We start from the raw sequence: 26,020 nt of genomic DNA on the forward strand, positions 1-26,020 counted from the left end.
TAACTGCATATTTTTCCTTAAAGTTATCAGCATATGTATAAAAATTTGTATGTAAGCAGACTAAATAAAACAATTATTATAAAAACATCTTTATTTAAATGTATTCTTCACACAATCACATAAAATGCAAGTGAACTAGATGCATTCAAATTATAAATTAGTTATACAAGTAACTTGTTATATGAATTATTCCTTATGAGGGTGTTCAGACTTATGGATAGAGAAATCTAATCTTACATAAATAATTACGCATAGGAATAACATGTAAAGGAACCCGACAACCAGCAGAGGTTCCTGCAACATGAGGAGACGTGGGAATGTGTACCGAAGTTGGAAATCTTGGATATGGTTCTCAACAACATTCTTTGTTGTGAATGTAACTACGGGGCGACCCTTGGTGTCTAAATAAGTGTAGTGAAGAGTATCGGGCAGTCTAGTTACTGAATATGGGATGTTCAGTTTAATGTTATTAGAACCTTCCGGCAAAATAATCTTTGTGACAACCTCATCAACCTGCATGTCATCAAAAATGTGGTCAATGACTCTCATTTTTAACAAATACTCATTACCATACTGGTAAAGGTATTCATAGCTAGGCACATTGTATCCCAGAGTGTAGTGGCTCCTCCAACCACCAAAAAGAGGGTATCTCGGTCTCAGATCTAGTTCTACAGAATCTTTCTTGACTTTCATGTTGGAGGTAGAGATGTTGCCGTTGGTATCACGGTAGTAGACATCAGAGGCTGAAGCAGGGAGAAAGGTCTTGTAGGAGCGAACACTAGCGGGGCCACTGTGGTGGTCCTGCTGGTAGTCATAGCGTGAGAATGGTCCCTTCAATTGAGCTCCAGTGTGCTCAATCTCAATGACTTCCTCGACAGCAATGTTGCCCCAATGGGATACTTCAATGAGACGCTCCACACGCCTCACAGTTAAGAAAGGAGAGTTGTTCTTGTAATGAATGCTCAACTCCTTGTCGCTGAACGCAGCAACATTGGTGTAAGGGCCGTAAATGATGTTGCCGTCCTGTTGGACGAAAGGCTTCACCTTTGTGAAAGACTCCACACTCTTTGTGTTTAATACAACAGTGGTTTTTTGTGATGCGATGGTGTAAGGCGAGTAAAAATGCAGATTACCGTGATACTTGATTAGTTGATCCTCAGCTTGCGTGATAGCGGTCGGATAAGGGAGCAGAGCCTTAGTGAGCACTGCTTCGCTGTTAATGACCGCGCTAGACCCGGCGTTGATCGCCTCTTTGAGCTCGACACGCCAGAACTTTACGTTATCATAACCTTTTACTGTAGTCTCAGTAACACGAAGATCTTTGTTAGTGCTATCTTTAGCACCGACAAAAGCAATATTATTCTTGGCCGAACCTTCTGAGGCGAGCAGAAATTGTTTCACCGGTGAAGAACCCGCGTTCTCCAACGTTATTTTCGATGAAATTTTCACGAGTTGCGATGTGATGTCAATTGTTCTGTCTACATTCTTGATTTTTATATCGTTGGTTATTGTATCCACTGTGGCGCTTCTACATTGGATGATTACGTAGATCAAAAATGTAAAGCAAAATTGTAATTTAGCCATCGCCGGTAACATTTTTCCCCACTGCCACTGACAATGTTTGACAATTCAGCGGAAGTACACGCCAGCACTTCAGAGGAAATACGTTGTAATATTTAGTGTTGCCATACAACAAATATAATCGATTATTAATAGTTTGAATCCAAAATCGATAGCTCGAAATAAAAACCGGAATTGGCCTCTACAATGAACCCACATCACTATAGTAATTTGACATTTTGATTCGTTCGTTCTTAAATAGCTGTCATTAACTTGTCATTCACCAGGACTCGTTCATTTCATTCAATTTATTTATTGAATTGAGATTTTCTCGCTTGCTTGGACGTGACGTGAGCGATATCTTTAATCTTTTAGTTCGATGCAAGTACTAAATATTAACGTATTCTCTAGGGTTCTTGGAAATTGTGAATGACTTTTACACTGTGTGTTCATTTAACTTTCTACTGCCACAATTTTTATCTACCGGGACTCGGCAGGAAATTGAAACCCGTATCATAATAATGATGAGTTTATTCCTTCGCTTCACCCTACTTCTACTCGGTAAGTTAATGGACCTTTCATCTACGAATATCTGCACACTGCAATTTGTGGTTTGAGTTAGTAGGTATAAATTGTTAATATTCTTTTTTATTTTAGCATTGAACGTATTATTATCATGCGAGGCATATGGCACTTACGGCGGCTCCGGAAAATATGTTGGAGGTAAACCAGGAAAGAACCCCATGTTTGCGCAGGGCACGACTACCGGCGCCCCTGGACAGACCGCGCGTCGTGGTGGCCTTGGCGTATCCGCCTGGGGCATCGTAGTCATTATTTTAGGTGTGATACTCGGAGGAATGGGCTTCTATTACTTCTCTATGTGCTATCCTATTTTGTGCAAAAAAGAGCGAAAATATGACATGATTCACATAGATACTGCATAATTTGAAAGTATTTTAAATGGAATATCAATTCATATCATCATCAGCATTGACAAGAAATTCAATTTTTTACCTAGAAGATTGTATACTTTACGATAATTTTGAAAAATAATTTACCAAGTTAAAGGTACATTTGTATCTTGCATGTTTTTAAAATGTGAGGCTCATTAAAGCGTAGAAAAAGACTGGTACTAAAAGTGATTTGTAATGTAACTTGCAATAAAGTAATTATTACTAATAAAATTGCAAGAATAGGTCAATCCCTTGACTTCCTCAAGATTTCCCAATTAGCATTTAAGTCATCAAATAAGTTGTGTTCATCCTTAATGTATAACTTACTATAGTTAGTTGAAAACCATATTTTGTAAGTAATTTATGCCATTTTTACATGGGTGCCATAAATATATTTCACTAAGATATTTTAAATAGCATAAATACATTCTACTCCCTAACTTTATTTTATATGCTATCCAAAGTTTATCATCACAAGCTATTTAAAAAATTTAGATTTTTCTTTATGAACAGAGAAAAATCTGATGTATTCTCATTTGTCCCTGCTGGGCAAAGATGGAAATAGATGCATTCATATGAATCATTCCCATCTGTCCCCACCTCTTGTATGGTGATGGGGACAAATGGGAATACTTACACCAAAAATCTAGTGATTTTCGGCAGTTATCAGTTATACCTGTCACACTGCCTTGTCCTAATTGGTTCAGTATTATCTTGACTAATTGTTAGTTTAGAAGTAAATTATCTGTAAACAAACTATACAAGACTGTATCTTCAACTTTTGTTGTATATTCTAGGTTAAGATGTCTTATCTTTAGTGAAGTGCTCAAATAAATTATACTTTATACCACAGCTGCGTTTTTATCATGTTTCACTTTTTTATCTTTAAATAGGTAGGTAGATATAATTTTTTGCATTTCATGACTTTTTTGTACATCATGAGAGGGTAGGACATTTATCTCACAATATGTGAATTACCTACATATTGAAACAATTCTACTTGCTTGAAAAAAAACAGCTAAAAAAAAAACTAAAAAACCAGAATCGCAAGTTTCCTAAGACAACCATCAACCTCAAGAAAAGCTACTCAGTCTATTGTGGCGCTTGCGCCAGTGGCCTTGCACGGTTGACGGCCTCTGCTTAATGATTATGGTAATGCGCCATTGTTTTTGGCTGACATTGCTATATAGTAACGCTACTTTACCTTTTATATTACAAAATCACTACACATTTATAAAATACCTATAATAAATGTTATCTTGTAGACGTAAAAAATGAGGAAAAATCCTTGTTTACGAAGGACTTAGCTGTTGTAAATGTTTGGCCTACTTGCGTTACATATGCATTTATTTATTCAGTTTTAGTTAAAAGTACATGTTTAATTAAATAATACACCAACATGTATAATAGTAAATTTATTAGGAAAGAATTCATTTCTATTTCATAAAATTATCTAAATTCTAATTTTACTGTACTGTTATGCTAACTATTATAATTTTGTTACATTTATGGAAGAATATTATTACAAATTTTACAAAACAGTTTTCTAGACATATGCAAGTAGTAACGGAAATAACTGCATTTAGATAACTTATTTGGAACATGAGCCATATGACATGAGTCATTATTGAAAATTGAGATAAGAGATAACAGGTACGCTCCTAAAAATTAAATTACATAACACTCGTCACATTCACGCGTCATCTCCCAATAAATGCACGATTGTGCGAACAAGCTGTGAGTCAAGTGTGATGTAGATATGTGTATACATAATGAGTAAGTAAGGTTAGTATTTCACCTATACAATATCTTGGTATAATGTGCATTGTGTCTCACACTCTAACTAAGCAAAATGTGAGATGCAAATACACATTGGACAAAGTGGGTTACCACCCTAAGGTAAACATCCTAATGGTAAACATGATAATGCTCAATAATTGAAACCCTGCTGTCACCTTCATGGAGACATCTACATTACATGGATACTTTACAATTTTAGATCCAGTTCTTAGTGTTTTTAGCAGTTTTTAAAAATATATGGAAATATTTTAAGAATAATAAAAATAGTCTGAACTTATAAAATAAGCGTCATAATACAGAACGTATTCAAAAATGGTACGTTTTACAAGCTTTTAAATTTATTTTAGTTTGACACATCTAAGTAATTTTGCCATTATAAAATATTACGAGGATATTTTTTCAATAAAAGTAGATCATAATTATGTTAAAAATTAGTATCTATTTGTTTTCGTGTGTTGTAAATTTCATTAGAGAAGTTACAAAGTTATTTCTTTAATGACTTATGAAAAAGATCGACACAACACAACTCGTAATGCACATTCATCTCCCTTTCTTTAAATTCTAATCTCTCACGAAAAAAACTTTCTTTTTGAAATAATTTTAAGGTTAGAACCTTATTTCCCAAATGAGCGCACTGACAGTCCTCGCACTGGCTACGTCTATAGCTCGTCCTTCTCGAGGTCGACGTCGGAGAGGTCAATGTCCTCCTCTTGGGGCAGCTCGCCGTCCTTGCCGTCCCAGGGCTCGCCGGCCGCGACGTCGGGCATCTCGGCGCCGCGCACGGGCGCAGTCTGGCCGCGGCCGAATGACAGGTCTCTGAAATGGGAGATGACCATTTATAGTCGTCCTGCTTTTTTTTTTTTTTTTTAACATTTATGGAGTCGTCCTGCTCTGCTTAGGCGTATTTACCCTAGGGCCATGATCCGAAGCTGCACCAAATCTTAAAATCATGTAATCTTAAAATGTTACCATTTGAGTCTATAGTATACAATACAAATTCTTTTTATTGCACAACCTCAGAATATATATACATGGAAACACAAATAATACATGAAGACAGAGGTGACAACAGGCGGCCTTAGTATGAATCTTCTCAAATACTTTTTACGCCTAAGACCCTAATCTGTTAAACAAAAGCAATTGTTTCTTTTATGCAAGCGGTCGGCCATTGTGTCTGAGCGCGTGTCACTGGCTGTTGGCTTTTGTTTAACAGATTTGGGTCTTACGCGTAAAAATCATTTGAGAAGGTTCATACTATACCAGTTGCCCTAATTGTTTTGTCCTAAATGGGCATGCATTAGCCCTAACGATGAATTGTCATAACAATTATATTCCATAATGTAATGTTGTCCTAAGCATTTTTACCATAACTATCAATAAACAATGTTTTTTTCCATAGTCCTCGCAATCTCTAACAACGTTTGTTCTCGTATCAATTGCCCTAAACTGATCCTTACTGATTTTGTTCTAATCTAATGGGTTTTAGTCCTAACAATCAATTGTCATGACAATTATTTTCCATAATGCAATGATTGCTCTAAAACTCATTTGTGCGAAGCCTGTTTACCATAAATATCAGTAACTTTAGGGGATTCCGATAAAGATCCGTTATTTTAAATGTCAAACTTCTATGAAATTATGATGTTTAAATAAGCCAGCGTCCGCTTTCCTAATCAATCTTCACCACTTTGCCCGGTCTTTGGCATCCTCAGGTGTGAGATTGTTCTTCCATATCCGCTTTCACGTCGTCCAGCCAGCGCTTCTTAGGCCTACCGCGGCCTGGTCTAGTCTATGCAATCAAAATCGCTGCCAATTTAGCTTGGTCTAACTTTACCAGCGGTATGATTTAAAAAAAACCGGCGAAGTGCGAGTCGGACTCGCGCACGAAGGGTTCCGTACCATTACGGGAAAAAACAGTAAAAAAATCACGTTTGTTGTATGGGAGCCCCATTTAAATATGTATATTATTCTGTTTTTAGTATTTGTTGTTATAGTAACAGAAATACATCATCTGTGAAAATTTCGACTTGGTAGCTATCACGGTTCATGAGATACAGCCTGGTGACAGACAGACGGATAGCGGAGTCTTAGTAATAGGGTCCCGTTTTTACCCTTTGGGTACGGAACCCCAAAGATACTTTTAAGATTTGTATGTATTATGTAAGGATTGTTCACTCCATCTGTATAGTATTGTGTAAGTACCTGAGGAATTCGTTGATGCCGGTCTCGGAGAAGGATCCTCTGAGGGTGGAGAACTTGAGTTTCTTGGCGTTGACGACCGCCATGGCGGGGTAACCGAAGCCGCCCAGCTCCAGCGCTTCTTCAAGAGCGGTCTGTGCACCGGCCTCTGACCACACCCAGCTGGAATTTAACACAAGATGTTTCATTAAATGCGCAGGTTAATACATTCTAATTTTCTGGTACTAAAAAAAGGACTATATTCAGCAGTGGGTGGATACTGGATGAATAGATAAGTAATTTCCCGGTTTTTGTATTAAATAAGGCTTGTCCTACAATAAAAAAAAAAAACAACGAAAATGATTTCTTAATGAGCGATGATTTTGGGTGTTTGACTGAAAATGTAATTTAACAAAGGTGATAATCATATTTTTAATTGAAGTTTCGCTCATTCATTAATAGACTACGTATTGTTATGAGTCGTTTTCGCGGGCCATATTGACAGCCTCGCAAATCCGACCCAAAAGCCGTAGTTGGGAGACCCCTGTTGTAATAAATCGACTTTCTCTACCACATCTCCCAAAATTTTCGCACTATGGCGAGTTAGCCCTGGACCCCTGGAGTCAAAAATATAGGAAAGATTCGTGTCAGTTTTTTTTTCAAATACTCATCACATAGATGTCATAGGTCATAAGAAACCGGCCAAGTGCGAGTCGGACTCGCGCACCGAGGGTTCCGTACTTTTTAGTATTTGTTGTTACAGCGGCAACAGAAATACATCATCTGTGAAAATTTCAACTGTCTAGCTTTCATGAGATACAGCCTGGTGACAGAAAGACAAACGGACAGCGGAGTCTTAGTAATTTTAACCCTTTGGGTACGGAACCCTAAAAACACGAATTTTAAGCAAATAGTGCAACTCACCCCCACATCTTGCTCTTATATTTGTCGCCCAGTTTCTTGAGAATGGCCAAGTACTCGTTGCGGCACGCCGCGTTGCAGTCGAGGATGTGCGGCAACACCGACACCACGCACAGCGGCTTCTCCGAGCATGCCTTCATTGTTTCCGAGGACACGATCTGGAAATTATATGGTACATTCATTATTATGTATTAGTTTAAGACTGCGAGTCCAACGAATGCGATATAGAAGTAAATTTTTTTATGGAGTTAAGAATTTTAATAACTCTAGGGTTGTTAGGGGGCGTTCAAATATTACGTAACGCAATTTTCGAAGATTTTTGACCCCCCGTGTAACGAGCCGTAATGTTTTCGTGTAAGACTGTCTCCGATATGTATTTAATTGAGTAGATATACCTATCGTGCAATAGGAGAGGCCTATGTCGTGAATGAGAGTAAGCTGATGATGATACCTATCGCGGATCAAAGCAACCATGGGCTCTCCCTTCTTCTTTCCGTGAGCCGTAGTTTGAAGATTAATAATAATAATTATCATGTTGTTTCCTTTCCTCGACTTAAACCAGTTCAAATCACTTTTTGATACACATGCCACCTTTACACATGGCCCTGATAAGTTTTACGACGTTTCACAAGCTGAACAAATCGCTCTAGTAACAATTTCACAGTTCAGTTCCATTTGGGTCGTAATATTGACGTGTGCAGTAAAAATTTCAAAACGTTTGCCTATTTTTACGCCATAGAAGTAGGTATAACGTGGGAACAGTCAACAGCGTCGCTCAATTTGGCAAGCACAGTTATCTCATCTCAATATAGAGGTAGGGGCCACATTCAAAATGTCAACTAAAATGTGATTTAAATGTTTTCATGAACATTGTGGTACTCCCCCGGGGAATCCATGAGACCATTTAAGGGCTCCGTTAAAAATCAGCAACAAGCAAACACGGCAAGTCTTGTCAATGTAAAAATGTAATTCAGTAAGCGCCACTTGCACCATCCCACTAACCCGGGGTTAAACCGTTAACCCAGTGTCAAATTGTACTGGTAACCATTGTAACCAAGTTTAACCCGTTAACCCCGGGCACAGAATAAGTAATAGTATTATCATACAGAACGGCCACGCACCGCCCCGCCCCGGCTCGAATGCCCTCGCCCCGCGACACCGGATTGACGGCCGTTTGCCGGCCGCTCAGTACTGTTTTTAAGCAACTTACTCACACTATGACGCACGACGCGTGTACAGATGTGCCGTTCACACATAGAAACGCAAATGATTTTTGATGTATAGCGTGTCCGCCCTGTGCCCCGGGTTAGTATGATGGTGCAAATGGCGCTAAGTAATTTAGAAAAAGTTTAAGGGACTGGATTTTTGTACTCAGGAACATCATGGTACGCTAAACAAACCCTCGACATTCACGTTAATTCACTTGTAGTACAGTAAGCTGCAGAGATAACTAACCCCCCTCTGCAAACAAGTTTCTATGGTCAGTCCTACTGTTCGACATTTATTAATTCACTTGTAGTATAGTAAGCTGCAGAGGTAACTGACCCCCCTGCAAACAAGTTTCTATGCAGGGGAGTCAGTCATCTCTGCAGCTTACTGCACTTCAGGAGTGAGAACATTTTCTGCAAGTTTCTCAAGAAACCAGGTGATTATGTCACTGCTGGTGCGGCCACCGTTGCACCACGGACACACTCTACTTGCTAAGAACATCTTAGTAAGCTAAACCCTGACTTAAACATACCTGTAGTACTTCAGGGGCAGGAACATTCTCAGCTAACTTCTCAAGAGCCCAGGTGACGATGTCGCTGCTGGTGCGGCCGCCGTTGTAGTCCTCCGCGGAGTCGCTGGTCTTCTTGCCCGAGGGGAACATTTTGATGGTGGGGTAGCCCTGGACTTGGTAGCGGCTCGCCATGGCCTGGTGCACGGTGGCGTCGAGCGCGCCGAGTTTCACCTGCAAATGTAAATATACTCTGTCAAACAACTTTGTCAGTAGAAAACCGCGCGAAATTAAAATTTTCTATGGGACGATAACCCTCACGCCTACGTTTTTTAAATTTGTCGCTTTTTTCTACTGACGGAAATGGCTTGACAGACTATAGTTGGTTAGTTTACATCATTTTAGCATAAAACTGCCAAAACTAGTATGAAACGAGTGATTAGGTAGTAAATTGGCCCCTCAAACTATCATTTTAGTATCTGGGTTAAAAAAAAATGATTAAAAAAAAACTGCGAGCAGCTGGTAGTAGCTAATACTGCTAGAAACTTCGCCAATATTCTATTGTTCAATAAATAAAGACAAAAGAAGGGTACATTGGAATAGAAATGAAAGACCCTGGCAGGGTCGCCATCAAATAACAAGACTGATCTTGTTATATCGTCTCGAGCAGTGGCTGAGAGAATGTAGTGTAATAGAATTGTAATCGGGAAATTTGACGCCACTATTGACCAATCTTGTTTAACAAAGAGAGGAGGACGTTTCGAGTTACATTTCTCAAAATAGCAACCGGCGACCGGCATTGTCGGCATTCGAGTTTCTTTAGAGCAGTAAACGACATCTTTTCTGAATCAAACATTTTATTTGGTTTTCAGCCGCAATATACCCATTCAATGTGAAATTATAAAGCATCGAGGACAATTGCGAATATATTTACATAATGTTAATTAAAAGGTAAGTCATTATGTCATTAATTATGTATGAAGTCCCATTATCATTATAGGACTTTCTTTGAACATTTTGACATTGAAACAAGTGTTGGCTGTTGACATTTAAACAAAGTGAAATAAATATTGCGAATTTAGAAATTTAGTTACACTTTATAGAGATAGCTTCAAAAGAGATGTCATCGTCAGTTCAACATCTTGCCTTTGGCATGCACATATATATTAAAAATGTGTACTTTAGTTAAGCAATTTCCAAATTATTTCGTAAAGCGTTCAGACTTTTTTTTGTGCTAATCCAAGACCGCAATATAAAAATCTCAATCAGCCACCGTGTATGAATTATAAAAACAATGCTTATAATATTGTGATCTATAACAAGTTGCCAGTTCAAATAAAACCTCTCGAAGGCAATGAATTTAAGCCAACCTTAAGAAATTGGCTTCTTGATCGGTGCTTCTAAAAGCGAGGTTTAGACTATATAGCAAGAACATGCATGCGAATTTCGTTACATTGCGGTATCTGATCAACCTTTTGAATACAGTTTACTTTAGTGGTCGGCAATGTAACTTAAATTGCATGCAAGTTCTTGCTAGTCTAAACCTTGCTGAAGACTCAAGATGTTTTAAATAACGTGAAGTAACGGTCTGGGTTAATTTGTAAATAATGGTTATTTGTACTGGTTTTGGTTTATGGTTATAACTATATGAATGGCTGTAATTATATAATATTTGATAACTTTAATAAAATGTTAAAGTTGTTTATAGTTATAAAGTTTTCAAATGTAATTATTTTTAAGATGCCTTCATGGATTTGCATGTGGTTTGTACACAGCTGAATTACTTACATTAAGACCTGTAAACGTTACCCTTTTTATGCAAATAAATAATTGTTTGTTTAGAAATTTTCTAACCCAATTGACTTTTGACCGCACCAGGGCGCGAAGAACTCCACCAGCCACAGATCCTCGCTGTCCAGCACCAACTTAAAGTTTCTGTATGCAAGAGAGACAGCGACATGCACGTATATAGCGTCCTACTCGCACAGAAAGTTAAGAAGGTTCGTTACCTTGCCCTTGAGCTCAGTGGCCGCCTTAGCCCAGTGTGGTTCCAGGTTCTTGCAGTGGCCGCACCAGGGCGCGTAGAACTCCACCAGCCACAGGTCCTCGCTGTCCAGCACCAGCTCCTTGAAATTGCTGTCTGTGAGCGTGATCACGTCCGACTGAAACGAGAGATAAAAATTAGAGGGAGAGGAAACATATTTGGTTTAGCTCAGGGTTTCTTAAAGTGGGATACGCGAACCCTTAAGAATTCACCAGTGATTTCGCAGGAGTCAACTGATGATAGGTAAAATAAACTGCCCGGCTTCGGCGTTAAACAGAATTGAAAATGCAAATCATATTTTGGGATTTTCTAGGGGTGTAATAACCAATATGTAATGTGTAAGTATGTTGTTTTCTACGGCCTGCCCAGAGACAACATGTGATCAAATCGTGGGAAAAAAAAAATTGAAGTATACTATCAACTTTAATTGTTGGGATGTTTACGACATTATTTTTGTACTTTCCGTTCAGTATTGGGTAATTTTTTACAGGTACCGTCGGCAGACATGTCAAATAAATAACACCGTAATAAAGATCTGCTTATAAAATATTTTGAAGAGAATATGAGGAGTTATCGTCTCATAATATTAATATTATGCTTATAGAGTATATTTATAACAATGTATTTTTTTATTAATAAATGCATACGCTAGCAATCGACAGACTAATAAATATATAAAAAAACATTATCCCAATTATTATATCCCTGCCCTAGTAGAAACTTAGTATTTGATGGTGATTTTATATGAAAAATTAAAAACTTTGTATAGTATTAAGGGGTCGTGAGTTGTCCTAATACAACGCAAGTGCAGCAAAAGTTATTGGCAACAGAAGTTACTATTCGGTCAAAGTGTTCAAAATGATCTGAACACAAATAAGATCACGTGTAGGTCATTTTGAACACCCACTTAGCTACTTCTGCTGCTGACTGTACTTAAAGCAACAGAACTGACAAAGCGTCTGACATCTTTGTCTTAAAGCTTCAAAAATTATGATCAGTATGGCATCTGACTTAATGTTAATAACAAAATAACTACTAGAACAGATGAAAAGCTCTCAAATTGCTGAGTTGGCCATCTGCCAAATCCATGTAAGGATTGTATCAGCTTACGTGTTATTGAGCTATAGGCCGTCTAAAAGTGAGAGCGCACGTGGGCGTAGAGCAGACATCGTGGGCGATATCGGGTAAATATGTGGGCCAATACGTGGATAGCTAGCTTCCATTGAGGTGAAAGAAAATTCTAGAATATAGTATAAGCTGTATCTAATATGCTACGCATTCTTAATGAATATAGGAACTGACTGGACGAAGAATTTCTGGTATTACTGCGGTCGATATATGTGCGATTTTCAACCAAAAGGGTACTTATTGTCGCTTGTCAGTAAGGCGCTATTTCCATATAGCTTCAATTAGAAATCAACCTTATCAACAAGCTACAATGTGGTACCTTTTGGTTGAAAACATCACATATTTCTAAGAATTTTTATACAATTCTTTTTTTTTTTAAATATTCCTACATGGTATAGTCTGCATCTTCTCAAATGATTTTTACGCTTAAGACGGTAATCTGTTAAATAAAAGCCATTGTCTCTTTTATGCGAGCGGTCGGCCATTGTGTGTGAGCACGACTATAAATATATTATGATGTTTACTAAATGTTTTTTTTTATAATGTAATATGTAGTTATAATGTAAATCACCAATGTATGCTTGGGAAAAAAGTTTGAAAGTTGAATGGACCTGGATCGAACCCAGTACCATTGACATAAGATTACTGAAGAGTCGATCAGTTGGCAACAGTATCGACACGAGGACACGACTGTTGATTGTAGAAATAACTTCGATAATTAAACTAGTTTTTTACTTTTAATTGAAACAGAAAATTTATGTCATGGTATGTTCGTAATAAAAACGTAAACGTTGCGTAAACAATCTGAACAACAATGCCCCTATTAATATAATAGCCGCTTATCTGCCGGTTAATTTATAAAAAAGAAAGATAAGATAAATGTCATCGCTCCACGACGAAGCTATGTTTAAAATTCTCGAACATTATGTACAGTCGAAGGCAATAATATCGATCCAGACAAATGGCTTAAAAATATGTGAACACGATTTTATTGTCTAAGGTATAGGAGATTTTACATATTTTTGAAAATTTAGGAATGTATATATATTTATGCCCTTGACTGTACGTACCTACTCTAAAGCTCCATTATTAGCTAAAATGCACTTGGCTAATCATTAAAATACATGAAAAAGCTTGCAATTTTCCCATACTTCCCAAAAGTGCCACGTAGGTCACTGGTATAAATACCTAAAAGTATGTCTCGGATATTATGAAACTGAGTAATAAAATTGTTAAGAACAATATTTATTTTATTTCCAGCCTTTCCCTACTTATTAAATTACAGTTCCAAAAGGAAAACCATGGGTTAGGGGCCTGAGTTTAAAATGTATAAAATATATTTTTCAAATAGATGAAATGCTGCAATTGGGTTCCTTCCTTGCGTGGCGGACAACCAGGATGACATTTCGAACTAAGATTTAATTTACCCAGTTTATCTTTTGTTTATGCAAAATTTTAGTTTTCAAAATAGTTTTGTTTGTCTGCTTCGACTTAGTCAGTTTTCGGTTCCCGATTTTCTTCGAACTTCCCTTTTTCGGATGATTAGGCGCATACAGTTTCTTGACTTGTTTATTACTGTTTCTTATAATACGTTTCGGTAGCTGCTCGTTGGCCGAATCAAAGTTGTTAGTAAAAAGCTGTAGGTTGTCCAACTTCAACTTTTTAACAGGAATTGATTGATTTTTTGATTTATGAACTATATTTCTACGAGATAATCGTTGTAGTTTCTGTGTGACATTTTGTATTTGGTCATTTGCACGGAATAGTTGTTCATGTAGCTTGTCCATGTTAAGCTTATTATGAATAACCGCTTTTGGTGTGGAAGGTTGGCTACGTAATTTCTTAACTGGAGGTGAATGGAATGATAAAAGTGGCTTCTGAACTCGAGGTTTCAACTTGTCATTTGCTTGCTGCTTGTAAGATTTATTTTGCGATTTTCGCACTGGTGGTTCACGGAATGATAACAGTGGTTTCAGTACTTGAGGTTTGCGGAACGATAAAAGTGGCTTTTGAACTACAGGTTTGTGATTCTTAGGTTTTGTTACGTTATGTTCCTTGAGTTTTTCAATGGTGCGCTGTATCTTTTTCCATGGAATATTGTGCCCATAGAGTTGACGCTAGTGTGATTGAGGATTATATAAAAATTAGGAATAAAACAAGTGTTATATTTTGAGTTTTAAGAATATTTTAAAGCTAAGTTCTGTGTGCCTGCTGTGTTGTAATTAAATTATGACCTAATTAAAAATATAAACTGACAAGTAACATAGTAGGAACATAGCATCGATACATCAAGAATGATTTAATGTATTTCAATTGTTTTATTTAAACTAAATAGATTCTGATGCCAACATCATTATCATATCACTAGCTAGTTACCTTTTAAACGGATATTTTAGCATAAACCATTTTGAAACTGCATGCATTTATGCTCACATCTAAAGACAAGTCTAGATTTACCTAACACAACATATCAATGACTCGCATAAGGGCTTCATTAGAAATACCAGCCCTACCTAATAAAATTCTCAACTTCATCATTGACTGTACCTTATCTCCGGAGCCTCCCGACTTCTTGCCCAAATTGTCATATGCTCGTTCCTTAGCTGCCTTGATACCCGCATCAACAAATGCATCAGCGGTCCTCTGGCCCTGGTACGGAGTGTGCTTGGAGCCGGTGAAGATCTTGATTGTGGGGAAACCAGTGACTCCATATTTGCTTGATAAGCTCTTGTGCTGGTCAGCATCTACTGCACCCACTTTTATAATGCCCTGAGAATAAATTTCTAAAATCAATATAAATTATTAGGCTGTGAATACTCATAAAAGGACACCTACACCTAGTCAAGCTAAGGGAATTATATTACAGTACAATCTCACTAATCTGGCAGTAATGCTGACACAAGAGAGCCAGATTACTGGAAGTTAGAGCAAATCTACATATTATTGATGTTTTTAGGGTTCCGTACCCAAAGGGTACAAACAGGACCCTATTACTAAGACTATGCTGTCTGTCTGTCACCAGGCTGTATCTCATGAACCGTGATAGCTAGACAGTTGAAATTTTCACAGATGCTGTATTTCTGTTGCCGCTATAACAACAAATACTAAAAACAGAATAAGATAAATATTTAAGTGGGGCTCCCATACAACAAACGTGATTTTCTTGCCGTTTTTTGCGTAATGGTATGGAACCCTTCGTGCGCGAGTCCGACTCGCACTTGGCCGGTTTTTTAGTAATGTCGTAGAAATACATTTTACTATAAAATACTAAATTAAAAGAAATTTCTACTCTTATCTGGAACTTCGCCTTTTATAAAGAGATAGAAGGGCAAAAATGTAAGCGCACATATTAAATTAGGACATAAAATTTATTGAAATTTCATTGTGCTGTATTTTTTCTTTTTCTTTGTGTATCTTCTTTAGTTAATTTCGAATTATGAGTTTACTGTAGCTTTTGCGTGTAAATGTAGGAATCATGCAATAGTGCTAACCACCAATTGTTTTTGTTAATATGTAGCTACTGGTGAGAACCTGTAATTGGCTTTTTGTATCATATTTATAAAACCTATAGACATGTTAACAGCTGTTGGATCTCCGAATAATAATAAATAAAATAAAAATAAATAAAATAAAATGATCATTTGCATCCCAATATTAGTGCCGAATTACTGAGTTTACCGGACCTTTGAAGTGCCAGATTATCGAGATTTCACTATATATATATCATCAGGAATTAATCTACACAGATGAGTGACTTTCTATGTCGGTCTGCATGGGGTCTAAAGTTACGTACTTACGTAGGTAACTTCACGCGATATAAAGCTACATAGTTACCTTTAGTGCTTTAGCAGCTTTCTTATATTCGGGTACGAGGTTTTTACAATGTCCGCACCACGGGGCGTAAAACTCTACGATCCATACTTCTTCGGAATTTGTGACTAGACGGTCGAAATTACTGGGCGTTAGCTCCACCACGTCAGAGGACGAGTCGTACAGGGCCTGAGACCCCGCCGCGCATAGCAATACCCCTGAAAATAATAGCAAAATCAGAAACTCCGACCATGTTATCAAAACCTTACATACACACCGTGAACTAAATTTCACCCTGCATTAAGATATTATGAAAACATACCCAAGTATAATGTATGAAACATTTTCACTAATTTAACGCTACTTTAACTTATGAGTTATGAGCTAACGAAACACCGGCTTTGTTCTGCAATTTTTACAACTTTGAGAGAGTCATCGGCGAAACAACGGTTGAAAGAAATACACGTCAATTCTTCGCGAGTGTCAAGGCACCGGAGATTGTCAATGGATTTCGTGGTAGCGCATGATTGGTACATTTTGGTTTGGGCGCCAACAACTAAAATTTTAAAATCCATTGTTATACGTAAATATATATTTATTGAATCAAGGAAATTTTTATGTTAAAAATTCTAACCAGTCGCGCGTGCTAGAAAAAAATCAATTTATGCTCGTTTCGGTGCTCCTGTGTGGTCCCTTCGGTAGTGTTTTAATTTATCGCCACTCGTTGCGAATTTCTATTTTTCGCACTTGTATCGTAATGTACTATAAATTAAAATTTATATAATTGGTCAAACCAAATTGTCAATAAATAAGAACAAAAAAAAACTAGTGCTAGTAGTACTAGTGTAAGACAAAGATAGTATGTTTCTCACTGTCTATGTTTGAAATGAGACAGTCCTTTGACGAACTATAAGTTGCTTGTCAGTAGAAAAAGGCGCGAAATTCAAATTTTCCATGGGACGATAACCCTTCGGGGTCTTCCGGTTCGAGCGCCATCTTGATAGTTAGCATCGTGATTAATTACTTTGTTTTTTGCTCATTAATATTGTTTAAAGTGTAATATCGATAGCTTATTATACAATAAACTAATGTGGTAGTGTGCAGTGAATGGAGAATTAATTTTGAAGCGCGTTTAACCACCATCTTGGAGTTAACGGCCGGTAGTCCACGTGCTTCTTGTAAAGTCTAGCTATCGATTTACAAGAGCTAACAAATCACCGTACACTGTCTTGTACAACCGTACAAATTTTTGTCGTTTGTAAACCTCTTAATACCTTGACACTGGCGAAATAGTCCCACTGGGCTGAAGCCATAATTTTAAAAGAAGAAGAAGATAACCCTTCGCCCCTACATTTTTCAAATTTGACGCCTTTTTCTACTGACAAGATTTGCTTGATCAACTATATATCTATAATACTGTATATTTTTTACATAGACAGAGAGAATCATACTGTCTTTGTTTTGCTAGTACTAGCACTTAAAAGAAACAGATGAGTATAATTTTCCTGGTTTTTACTGACTGACAATTTGTGTTTGCCAAACTATAACTAACAACTCAGTTTTGCATAAGCCCGCTCCAGCCTTCGTGTTGCGATTCGCGCACGAGTGTGGAGACTGGAGACTATAGAAAATTAGAATTTCGCGCGTTTTTCTACTGACTAAGTTATTTTACGGACAATAATTTAGCCAATTCTCTTTTAAAACATAGACAAAGAGAATCATACTGTCTTCATCTTACGCTAGTACTAGCACCCAAAAGAAAGGGATGAGAATATTTTTTTGTTGTTCTTATTCACTGGCAAATTTGGTTTGCCAGAGTATATTTTCACGCGGCCATAAACAACGCAACGTTATTGGTTGTATGTTGGTATGTTGGTACAACTGATCTTTTCTTTCATTTCCATGTTTTGAATAAATTTTGCATGGAACGGAACTTTTACGCAGACATTTTCACGCGACGTACATTTTCTGCGTTGTTTCGAAGAGAATTTTTTCAATATTATTGTGAATTCATCACTAAAAAAATGTTAGAATTTTATGAAAATATTGTGAAATTACAATGTTAAGGCGGTATATTCGTTTGTTATCTTATAAAGGTAAATTAAATATAAATAAAGGTTATGTTTGCATTGTTTTGATAAATTTTGATTGGGTTGAAAATTTAGGACATAGACAAAATTCTGTTCTGTTGGGTCATTGGCAAGCTACAATGACGGGCTAAAAGGCGGGCAAATTAGGCGGGAAACGGGCCTAGTAGAAGTAGTAAGTAGCGGTCTGCGTCTGGTCAAGTGAATCATCTGTTTTGTTATATTTTGCAGCTCAAGCTCAAAGACGTTATTACAAAATGAGTACTGCCAATAAAAAACCCTTCACGGTGTTCGTGGAAGGTAATATTGGTAGTGGTAAAACGACATTTCTGGAACATTTTCGCCAGTTTGAAGATATAACGCTTTTGACCGAGCCAGTGGAGGAGTGGCGCAATCTCCGAGGATGGAACTTATTGGTAAGTAATTTTAAGATTTCATTATTAATACAACTGTCACTAATAAAACTACGTAGGTGTAGTTAGCTGAATCTGCAATACTGTACCTGTCTACCTGATGACCTCGAATACTATCTACATTCTTTACATAAACAAATGGGGCCATGAAAAATATACCTAAAAATACTTGAACACTAATTTTCACTTAACTATTATCGTTTTGAGCGTATTTAAGTATTTTTTTAATTATTATTTCAAGGATCTCATGTACAAAGACCCCACAAAATGGGCAATGGCTTTCCAAGCCTATGTGTCCCTGACCATGTTGGACATGCACCGGAGACCCACAGCGACCCCAGTGAAGCTAATGGAGCGGTCACTGTACAGTGCAAGGTACTGCTTTGTGGAGCATATGTACAGAAGTGGAACTCTGCACCCGGCCCAGTTCTCGGTGCTGGATGAGTGGTTCCGGTTTATTCATACTGAGATCCCTATTCAAGCTGATCTAATCGGTAAGTGGCTAATGTTATTGTAATTTTCAATTTTAATTGTAGTTTTTTTTTTAAATATAATTTAAGGTTTGTTTTTTTAGGTGCAAATTCTGATATTTTTTTAATCATTATGTATTGACCTTAATTTTATATTTCATTTCATATATTTTCAATATTCATTCCAAAGGAATAAAATATATAAATTACCTCTCAGGTCAGATTATGGCTATTCTTTGCTTGAAAGTAATTTATAGACTGACCTCCATATATCTCACTCTATGAGCTCAATAATAAAAATAAAAAATAAAAATAGCCTTTATTTCTGAAGTTTTGTAACAATCTACTTAAATATACCTTATTTTTCTCTATAATTATATATATATTACTATTTACTATTTTCTAGTTCCCATCGACAACTTCAGCTTGTCCTCCGACATAGGCCTCCAAGTCCTTCCAGGTATCCCAGTCTCTTGCTTTCCTGGTCCAGTCCACTCCGCCTATCCTTTTTAAGTCATCCGACCATCTACGAGTAGGCTTTCCTCTCTTCCTTTTGTGCCCCCTTGGGTACCACTCTATAAGGTCTCTTGTCCACTTTTCTAGCCCTTCTCTGATGATGTGACCGGTCCACCGCCACTTCTGTTGCTTGACCTTTTTAACTACTCTCCCACACTTTGATCTGGCTCTAATTATGGACAATTTCACTCTATCCTTGAGTTTAATGTTTAACACGCTTCTTTCTGAGATGAGCTCAATACTTGACATAAGGTCATTGTGCTAGTTTTAGTCCACTTGACGGAGTAGCAAATAATATAGTTCATATTTAATTAGCTACTTGCGAAATATCATTTTTATGTAGACAGATATATTGTTTAGACATTAAGGATTGCAATAAGTCCAAATTTGTGCGGCAAGGTAGGTTTATATTCAAATTTCGTCAAGTGGACGAAAACTAGAGCTGGACGGAAACTAGCGCAATGACTTACCTACCTACCTACTTTGCATGAAAACAGCATGGAGTTCAACTCTAGTTTCATGACTCAACTTAGCACACAAACAAAGATAATGGTAAACTTTGTGACATAATTCCTTGATATTGTATTTATTTATTATTTGTAAAGCAGGCAGGCAGTCGCAACAACTGCTAATGCCTGTCTCCAGAATCATTTTGTCAAAGTTTTCAGTTTTGAGTAGAATTTGCACTGTGCTTGTCTAAATCTTGTTTATCATTGGATCTTTCTATTTATCCCTATAATGATTTTTCCAGTCTACCTCAAAACAAACCCAGTGATTGCCCACGAAAGGATAAAGCAGCGAGCTCGCTCCGAGGAGCAGTGTGTCCCGCTGTCATATTTAGAAGACCTTCACACCCTGCATGAAGACTGGCTGGTCAACAGGACTCATGCTGAGTGCCCTGCCCCAGTAAGTATAAACAATTTATTTCTGTATAGATTATATTTTACATATGGATGTCAAACATGGGCCCTAACTGTCAAAATAGTATGGAAAGAAGCATGTTAAATATAAAACTTAGAGATGGAGAGAACTGGAGGACATTAGAAAGAGAACAAAAATAATCGACGTTAAACCACACTGAAGAAACTAAAGTGGAAGTAGACTGGCCACATGCTCCGAGACAAAATTGAAAAATGGTCAAAGGACATCACAACATAGTACCCAACATGGTTGTGACGGGCATGTAATGCGTCGAGAAAAAGATCATCCGGTAAAAATTGCTCTTGAAATTGACATAGGCAAGCAACCACCAGGACGCCCAAAAGCCACCTGGTGGAGAAACCTGGAGAAACAGTTGCTAAAAATACCAGCAACCTACTTTGACAGAGCCAAATACAAAATTCTTTGTATTTTTAAACATTTGAATTTGAATATTTTTGTATTTCTGGAGAAACAGTTGCTAAAAATAACAACAACCTACTTTGACAGAGCCAAATGGCGGACACGTATTTAGAGGGCCGACCCCAAATGAAATGGCAAGAAGAAGACCCAGAAACAGTTGTTTTGTTTTTTAATTTGGAACCATTTGTTACATCTAAAAGTTCCCTCAGTCAGATATAGTCTGTTAACAAGTCTGTACAGATTGAGTTGGAGTGGATTGTTATCAATATTATGGGCAGTTATTACCTATTCATATCTGAATGACATTGCCAATGACTCAAATAACCGACTCTAGTGCATTTGCATGTGCACATATAATAATTTTATATTCCCACATAAAGGATAACTTGAAAGTATTTAATTAGATAGAGCAGCGGTCGGTTTTTTTTTGGAAACCAAAATATTTGACGGAGCCCCAGATGAAAATAAGAGTGTAGAAACTCTTCTATACAACTGTAGTTTAACTGTAGCTAAGTATTTCAAGTATTCTCACGTAGCCCCCACAGAGGCTTTACGGAGCCCTAGGGCTCTGCGCAGCACACTTTGAGAATGGCTGAGATAGAGAATACTCAATAAATTGAATAAAATCTAGAACTGAATTTAAATTCTCTTTTTACTGATGGATGTCTGTGGAAAGTGAGGGTAGAGAATCACAAGTGAAAGCAACCATGTTTAGCATGCTTTAATTGATGAATTGTAATGATAAATAATTTTCTGAACAATAATACGCAAGTTTACGATGGCATTTTCAACAGAATGTTTCTAACAATTGCTCTAAACTTTCAGGTCCTGGTTATAGATGCAGACTTAGACTTATCTCAAATAACTGAGGAATACAAGAGATCCGAACACCAAATCTTGAGGAAGGCCGTGGATGTAGTGATGCGGTCCCCGAACAAGCTCAGCCCTAAGAAGCCCATCACTAGCTCGCCTATCAAGATTGTTCCACAAATTAGACTGTAACATAGACTTAACCTTGCTAAGGTTGCTTTTATTTTTATAATTTAGATTTTAATTGTGTGTTCTTGATTTTACCTAAGTTCTTTGGTAAAAAATAGTTAATCCAGGCTATCTATTTAAGGCACTGACTTTACCCTGTTGCGGCTAATTTCAAATGTGATAAAGATTCCAAAAGGTTTCTTAAATTTTCACATTCTTAATAAAATTGTTTTTTTTTATACTACGTCGGTGGCAAACAAGCATACGGCCCGCCTGATGTTAAGCAGTCTCCGTAGCCTATGTACGCCTGCAACTCCAGAGGAGTTACATGCGCGTTGCCGACCCTAACACTCCTCTCCCTTGAGCTCTGGCAACCTTACTCACCGGCAGGAACACAACACTATTAGTAGGGTCTAGTGTTATTTGGCTGCGGTTTTCTGTAAGGTGGAGGTACCTCCCCAGTTGGGCTCTGCTCTAGATCTGGAATGACATCCGCTGTCCTGTGCCCTACCACACAAAGCGAGATGTCATTCACAGTGCCCATACCTCTCTTTTGGACGTAGTTTAAGGACATACACGGGTCCAGAGTGTGTTTGTAGATATTAAGCAGTCATTCAGCATTCAAGCAGTTTAATTTAAATGACATAATAGATAATATTCCTTGCAATTAGACTGCTGAAGCAGCATATGATGGCGAGATGACGTATTTCACAGACATTATGTACCAATTAAATATTGCCTTATTTATATCTTTATTAAATAAACTTTAATGACCTGCCTAGTGTGACCTCCAGTTTCTAAGTATTATTAATTATTACTAGACTGTAAGTAATAACATATTTGAGTAACATTATGTTATGACTATGTACATTGATTGTGTACATAATACTATTGATTTTTGTGTAAGGTATAAAATTCCTTAACTTAACATATTGCATTTAATATGTCCATTTAACTGCCTTAAACGGCTGTAAAAATAAAGATAGTAATAGAACTTTATGACTGAAGCAAATATGTCTATTTGCAGAGAAATTTGTTTGTAGAATTTTTAAAGAATCACAAATAGCATAATTGAGTTTTGCCAAATATGCAGTTTATATTTATGTAATTTATAAACAAATAAATTTCTACTGATCATTTAACTCGTATAATTACTATAATTTATTTCCTGAACAATATGGGGCTGTGCGCGTTGGAGGGTCTGTCATCTTGTGGCCTAAATCGGAATCATAAATAAAACTATACATTGACACTTCACACCAGTTCGAATATGAAAAATCAAACAGCCATCCGCATGGAAATGTATAAAATAATCCTTTTGCTAGCTTTTTAATATAAGAATAATCTAGCTAGCATGCTCAATAAGCAAACCTGTTCACCCGCGCTGCAGGTAGCATGCCCAAAAATCGCACGACCGTCGATTTTTGAGCAAACTCGAAATGAGCATGCTCATTATTAGCAATGTTTAGACACACATGCTACTAAGTAGCAATTGCTCAATATTGGCATGCTTTCGTGCTAGTAATCAGCATGTGTAACGGCCTTAACACACCATCGCACCGCACCAAGGTCATTGTGCGATGTACCCATAAGTAAGAGCGAGAAAGAGATATCGCTTTCTCGCTCTTGCTTATGGGTACGTCGCACAATGACCTTGGTGCGATGCGATGATGTGTTATGGCCTAACAGTAGCTTGATACATTTTTTTTTAAATAGGCAACACTAACATTAATGTCAATATTTGTAAGAAAAATATTTTTCTTTTATTATTCTAAACTTTATCATTTTAACCAATCCACACTAAGTAAAAAAATAATAGGTCTTTTATTATTGGCCAAAATGACTTAATTCAAATGACATTAGACAAGGGAAAAACTTTCTTTCGTGTTTACTGAATGATTGCTGCCGAACGATATTTAGGCCAGTAAGCCAGTAACAATCTTAAATTAATAAATTAAATTAGTTAATCACTTCTAGTCCATAATACTTATTTCTTAAAATGTATTTATTGTAGTTGAATTGTAATGAGTTCTTGTTGTGGCAATGAGTTTGTTACTAACGCGGCACTAAGCGAAGTGCTATCCGCTAACTACAATCTAGTTGCAAATTTATTAGATTTAGAAGCAAATTCGTGGGTTATTCTTATTAGTATTCTCGTTATTGTTATATCAACATTTGTGGTGATCCGAAGGTCCGTTTGGTGTTCACGTTAAAGATCTATTAGACAATAATAATGAAAGTAAAAGTGTTGTAATGTAACCACTTATCGACAGAAGTTCCCGTGAGCTGTACACGTTAAAAGTAAGTAAATTTCTTATTACTACTGTTTGTATCACCACGCTTATTACAACATAAACATGATGTTTTAAATGTACACTCATGTATAAAGTTAATTGAAAGCTAATATTTTGAAAAGGTTTGAATGCCCATTCTGAACAACAAAAAACCCCAAACAATCCTATCTTAATGTAATAACTAAGCACCAGCAATGGTAATAAACCATATGACAAATCTCCTAATTACTTTTTGGTTGTTTAAAACTTATCTTCAAGTGAGCTTTGTATGTATATGTGTCTTTAATGGATACTGGCAGTAGATCATTATTGTTGGGTGGCTTTTGTAGATAATATTCAGCCATTTGAAGATAACTTTAAATTCCAGAAACAAAATCATTGAGTAGGAGCGTGGCTTTGTTTCTTGCCGGTGTATGGTGCAGACTTTATGAAAAATATAATTTTGCTTCTAGCAAGTGGACTTAGGTCTGTTTTTTTTTTCTTATCTGGCTTATACTCCCTGCAATTTTGCACAGGGTGAATTTGCCAATGTCGGTGTTGACTTTCACACGTGAGGAGAATGTTGTATAGTATTTTTGACGTGGTTGGAAAAACCTAAAAACAAATAATTGTTATGAACATCACAGACAAACACATGACAAATACAAAAATTAGCAAAAAAGTCTATATTTTCAAGTATTGTTAAAAAAATACATGTTTTATATGTATAGCTATTTAATAGAATTAGAGGATAAATTGGGTTCTGATTAGGAAAACACAATATAATGCTTATAAGAATCTTATTGGTTTAATCTTTGGAGTTCTCGCAACTTCTATAAGTGCGAGTCGGACTCGCCCACCGAGGGTTCCATACTTTTTAGTATTTGTTGTTATAGAGGCAACAGAAATACATCATCTCTAAAAATTTATAAATAGCTATCACGGTTGATGAGATACAGGCTGGTGACAGACAGACGGACAGAGGAGTCTTAGTAATAGGGTTCCGTTTTTACCCTTTGGGTACGGAACCCTAAAAACAATCCAAAAAAGCCCCCCACATGGTCAGTTATCCTCAAACAAGGCGACTTGTTTTAAGATCCAACCCTTTTTCCGCACTTTTACTTAGGTATCAATAAATATGTAGATAGTAGATAGATATAAATAAATCTCCAAAATTTCCCATGATCTTTAGAATCCTTATTCGTGAGACGATTGCCTCATTTGCCTCGCTGCAGTTAGCGATCAGCATTGAAACCTTTTGAAAGTACATTGCGACTTTTACATAGTTCTCGCACCTTCCTTTCCCAGGGAAACCCGCTGTCTTCTAATGCCTGGGCCACACTAACGGGTAGCGCCGTTGATTATTGCGATAATGGACACTTTTCATACGGCCGCACTGGGATTATCGGGATAATCAACGGTATTTCCCGTTAGTTTGGCCCCGGCATAACTGGGTCGTATATCGCTAAATAAATAATAAATAAAAATGCTTTATTTCTGACCGGTTTACATGATCCATATTTAGGTTAGTAACCCGCAATACTTAATAACTATGTTACTTTGCCCTGCCAATGACAACCTCAACCCAGTATTTAGTTCTGGGACAGTCGAAACGCCCACACAGCGCCCTAAGGAGGCTGTTGCTGCTGACCCACAGCTAAATCGCTCCACACCTGCCACAGATCTGTTAAATGTTAATATTCTGATTATATTATCTGTGCTAGACTGGTTGTCACAACGAAAGTGAGCGCGGCCGGGTGAGCGGTGCTAGTTTACGGCGTATTACCTCACTTCTCGCCCACTTTTTCACTTTCCTACGGGCAGAAAGCGT

At 37.1% G+C, this 26,020-nt stretch overlaps 4 protein-coding genes across 5 annotated transcripts in view; 2 read left to right on the forward strand and 2 right to left on the reverse strand.

Annotated features, from left to right (window-relative positions):
* Window positions 1–73: 73 nt before the first annotated feature.
* LOC134756077 (dolichyl-diphosphooligosaccharide--protein glycosyltransferase subunit 1) lies at window positions 74–1,645 on the reverse strand. Its single transcript, XM_063692882.1, has one exon. It carries the CDS (start codon window positions 1,594–1,596, stop codon window positions 187–189), a length of 1,410 nt encoding a protein of 469 aa, XP_063548952.1. The 5' UTR covers window positions 1,597–1,645; the 3' UTR covers window positions 74–186.
* Window positions 1,646–4,743: 3,098 nt separating this feature from the next.
* On the reverse strand, window positions 4,744–16,605 carry LOC134756078 (protein disulfide-isomerase A6 homolog). The gene is made up of 8 exons (XM_063692883.1): window positions 16,434–16,605; window positions 16,136–16,329; window positions 14,849–15,070; window positions 11,139–11,291; window positions 9,154–9,363; window positions 7,416–7,570; window positions 6,516–6,674; window positions 4,744–5,129 (listed from the first exon to the last, which is right to left on the reverse strand). Exons 1-8 carry the CDS (start codon window positions 16,453–16,455, stop codon window positions 4,973–4,975), a joined length of 1,272 nt encoding a protein of 423 aa, XP_063548953.1. The 5' UTR covers window positions 16,456–16,605; the 3' UTR covers window positions 4,744–4,972.
* Window positions 16,606–18,065: 1,460 nt separating this feature from the next.
* Window positions 18,066–23,053, forward strand: LOC134756081 (deoxynucleoside kinase-like). 2 transcript variants are annotated; one of them, XM_063692888.1, is made up of 5 exons: window positions 18,066–18,207; window positions 18,430–18,614; window positions 18,853–19,105; window positions 20,349–20,503; window positions 21,764–23,053. In XM_063692888.1, the coding sequence occupies exons 1-5, from the start codon at window positions 18,171–18,173 to the stop codon at window positions 21,938–21,940; spliced, it is 807 nt and encodes a 268-aa protein (XP_063548958.1). In that variant the 5' UTR covers window positions 18,066–18,170; the 3' UTR covers window positions 21,941–23,053. The 2 variants fall into 2 exon arrangements, with proteins under 2 accessions (XP_063548958.1, XP_063548959.1); XM_063692889.1 differs by having other exon boundaries at window positions 18,436–18,614.
* A 794-nt stretch (window positions 23,054–23,847) lies between these two features.
* LOC134756070 (solute carrier organic anion transporter family member 74D-like) overlaps window positions 23,848–26,020 on the forward strand; it is a 72,270-nt gene continuing 70,097 nt past the window's right edge. Inside the window, exon 1 of the mRNA XM_063692875.1 lies at window positions 23,848–24,217. The gene's annotated coding sequence lies outside the window, so the exon portion shown is untranslated. The remainder of the gene's footprint in view (window positions 24,218–26,020) is intronic.

Source organism: Cydia strobilella, chromosome 3 (assembly GCF_947568885.1).
Source record: "Cydia strobilella chromosome 3, ilCydStro3.1, whole genome shotgun sequence".
Classification (NCBI taxonomy): Eukaryota; Metazoa; Arthropoda; class Insecta; order Lepidoptera; family Tortricidae; genus Cydia; species Cydia strobilella.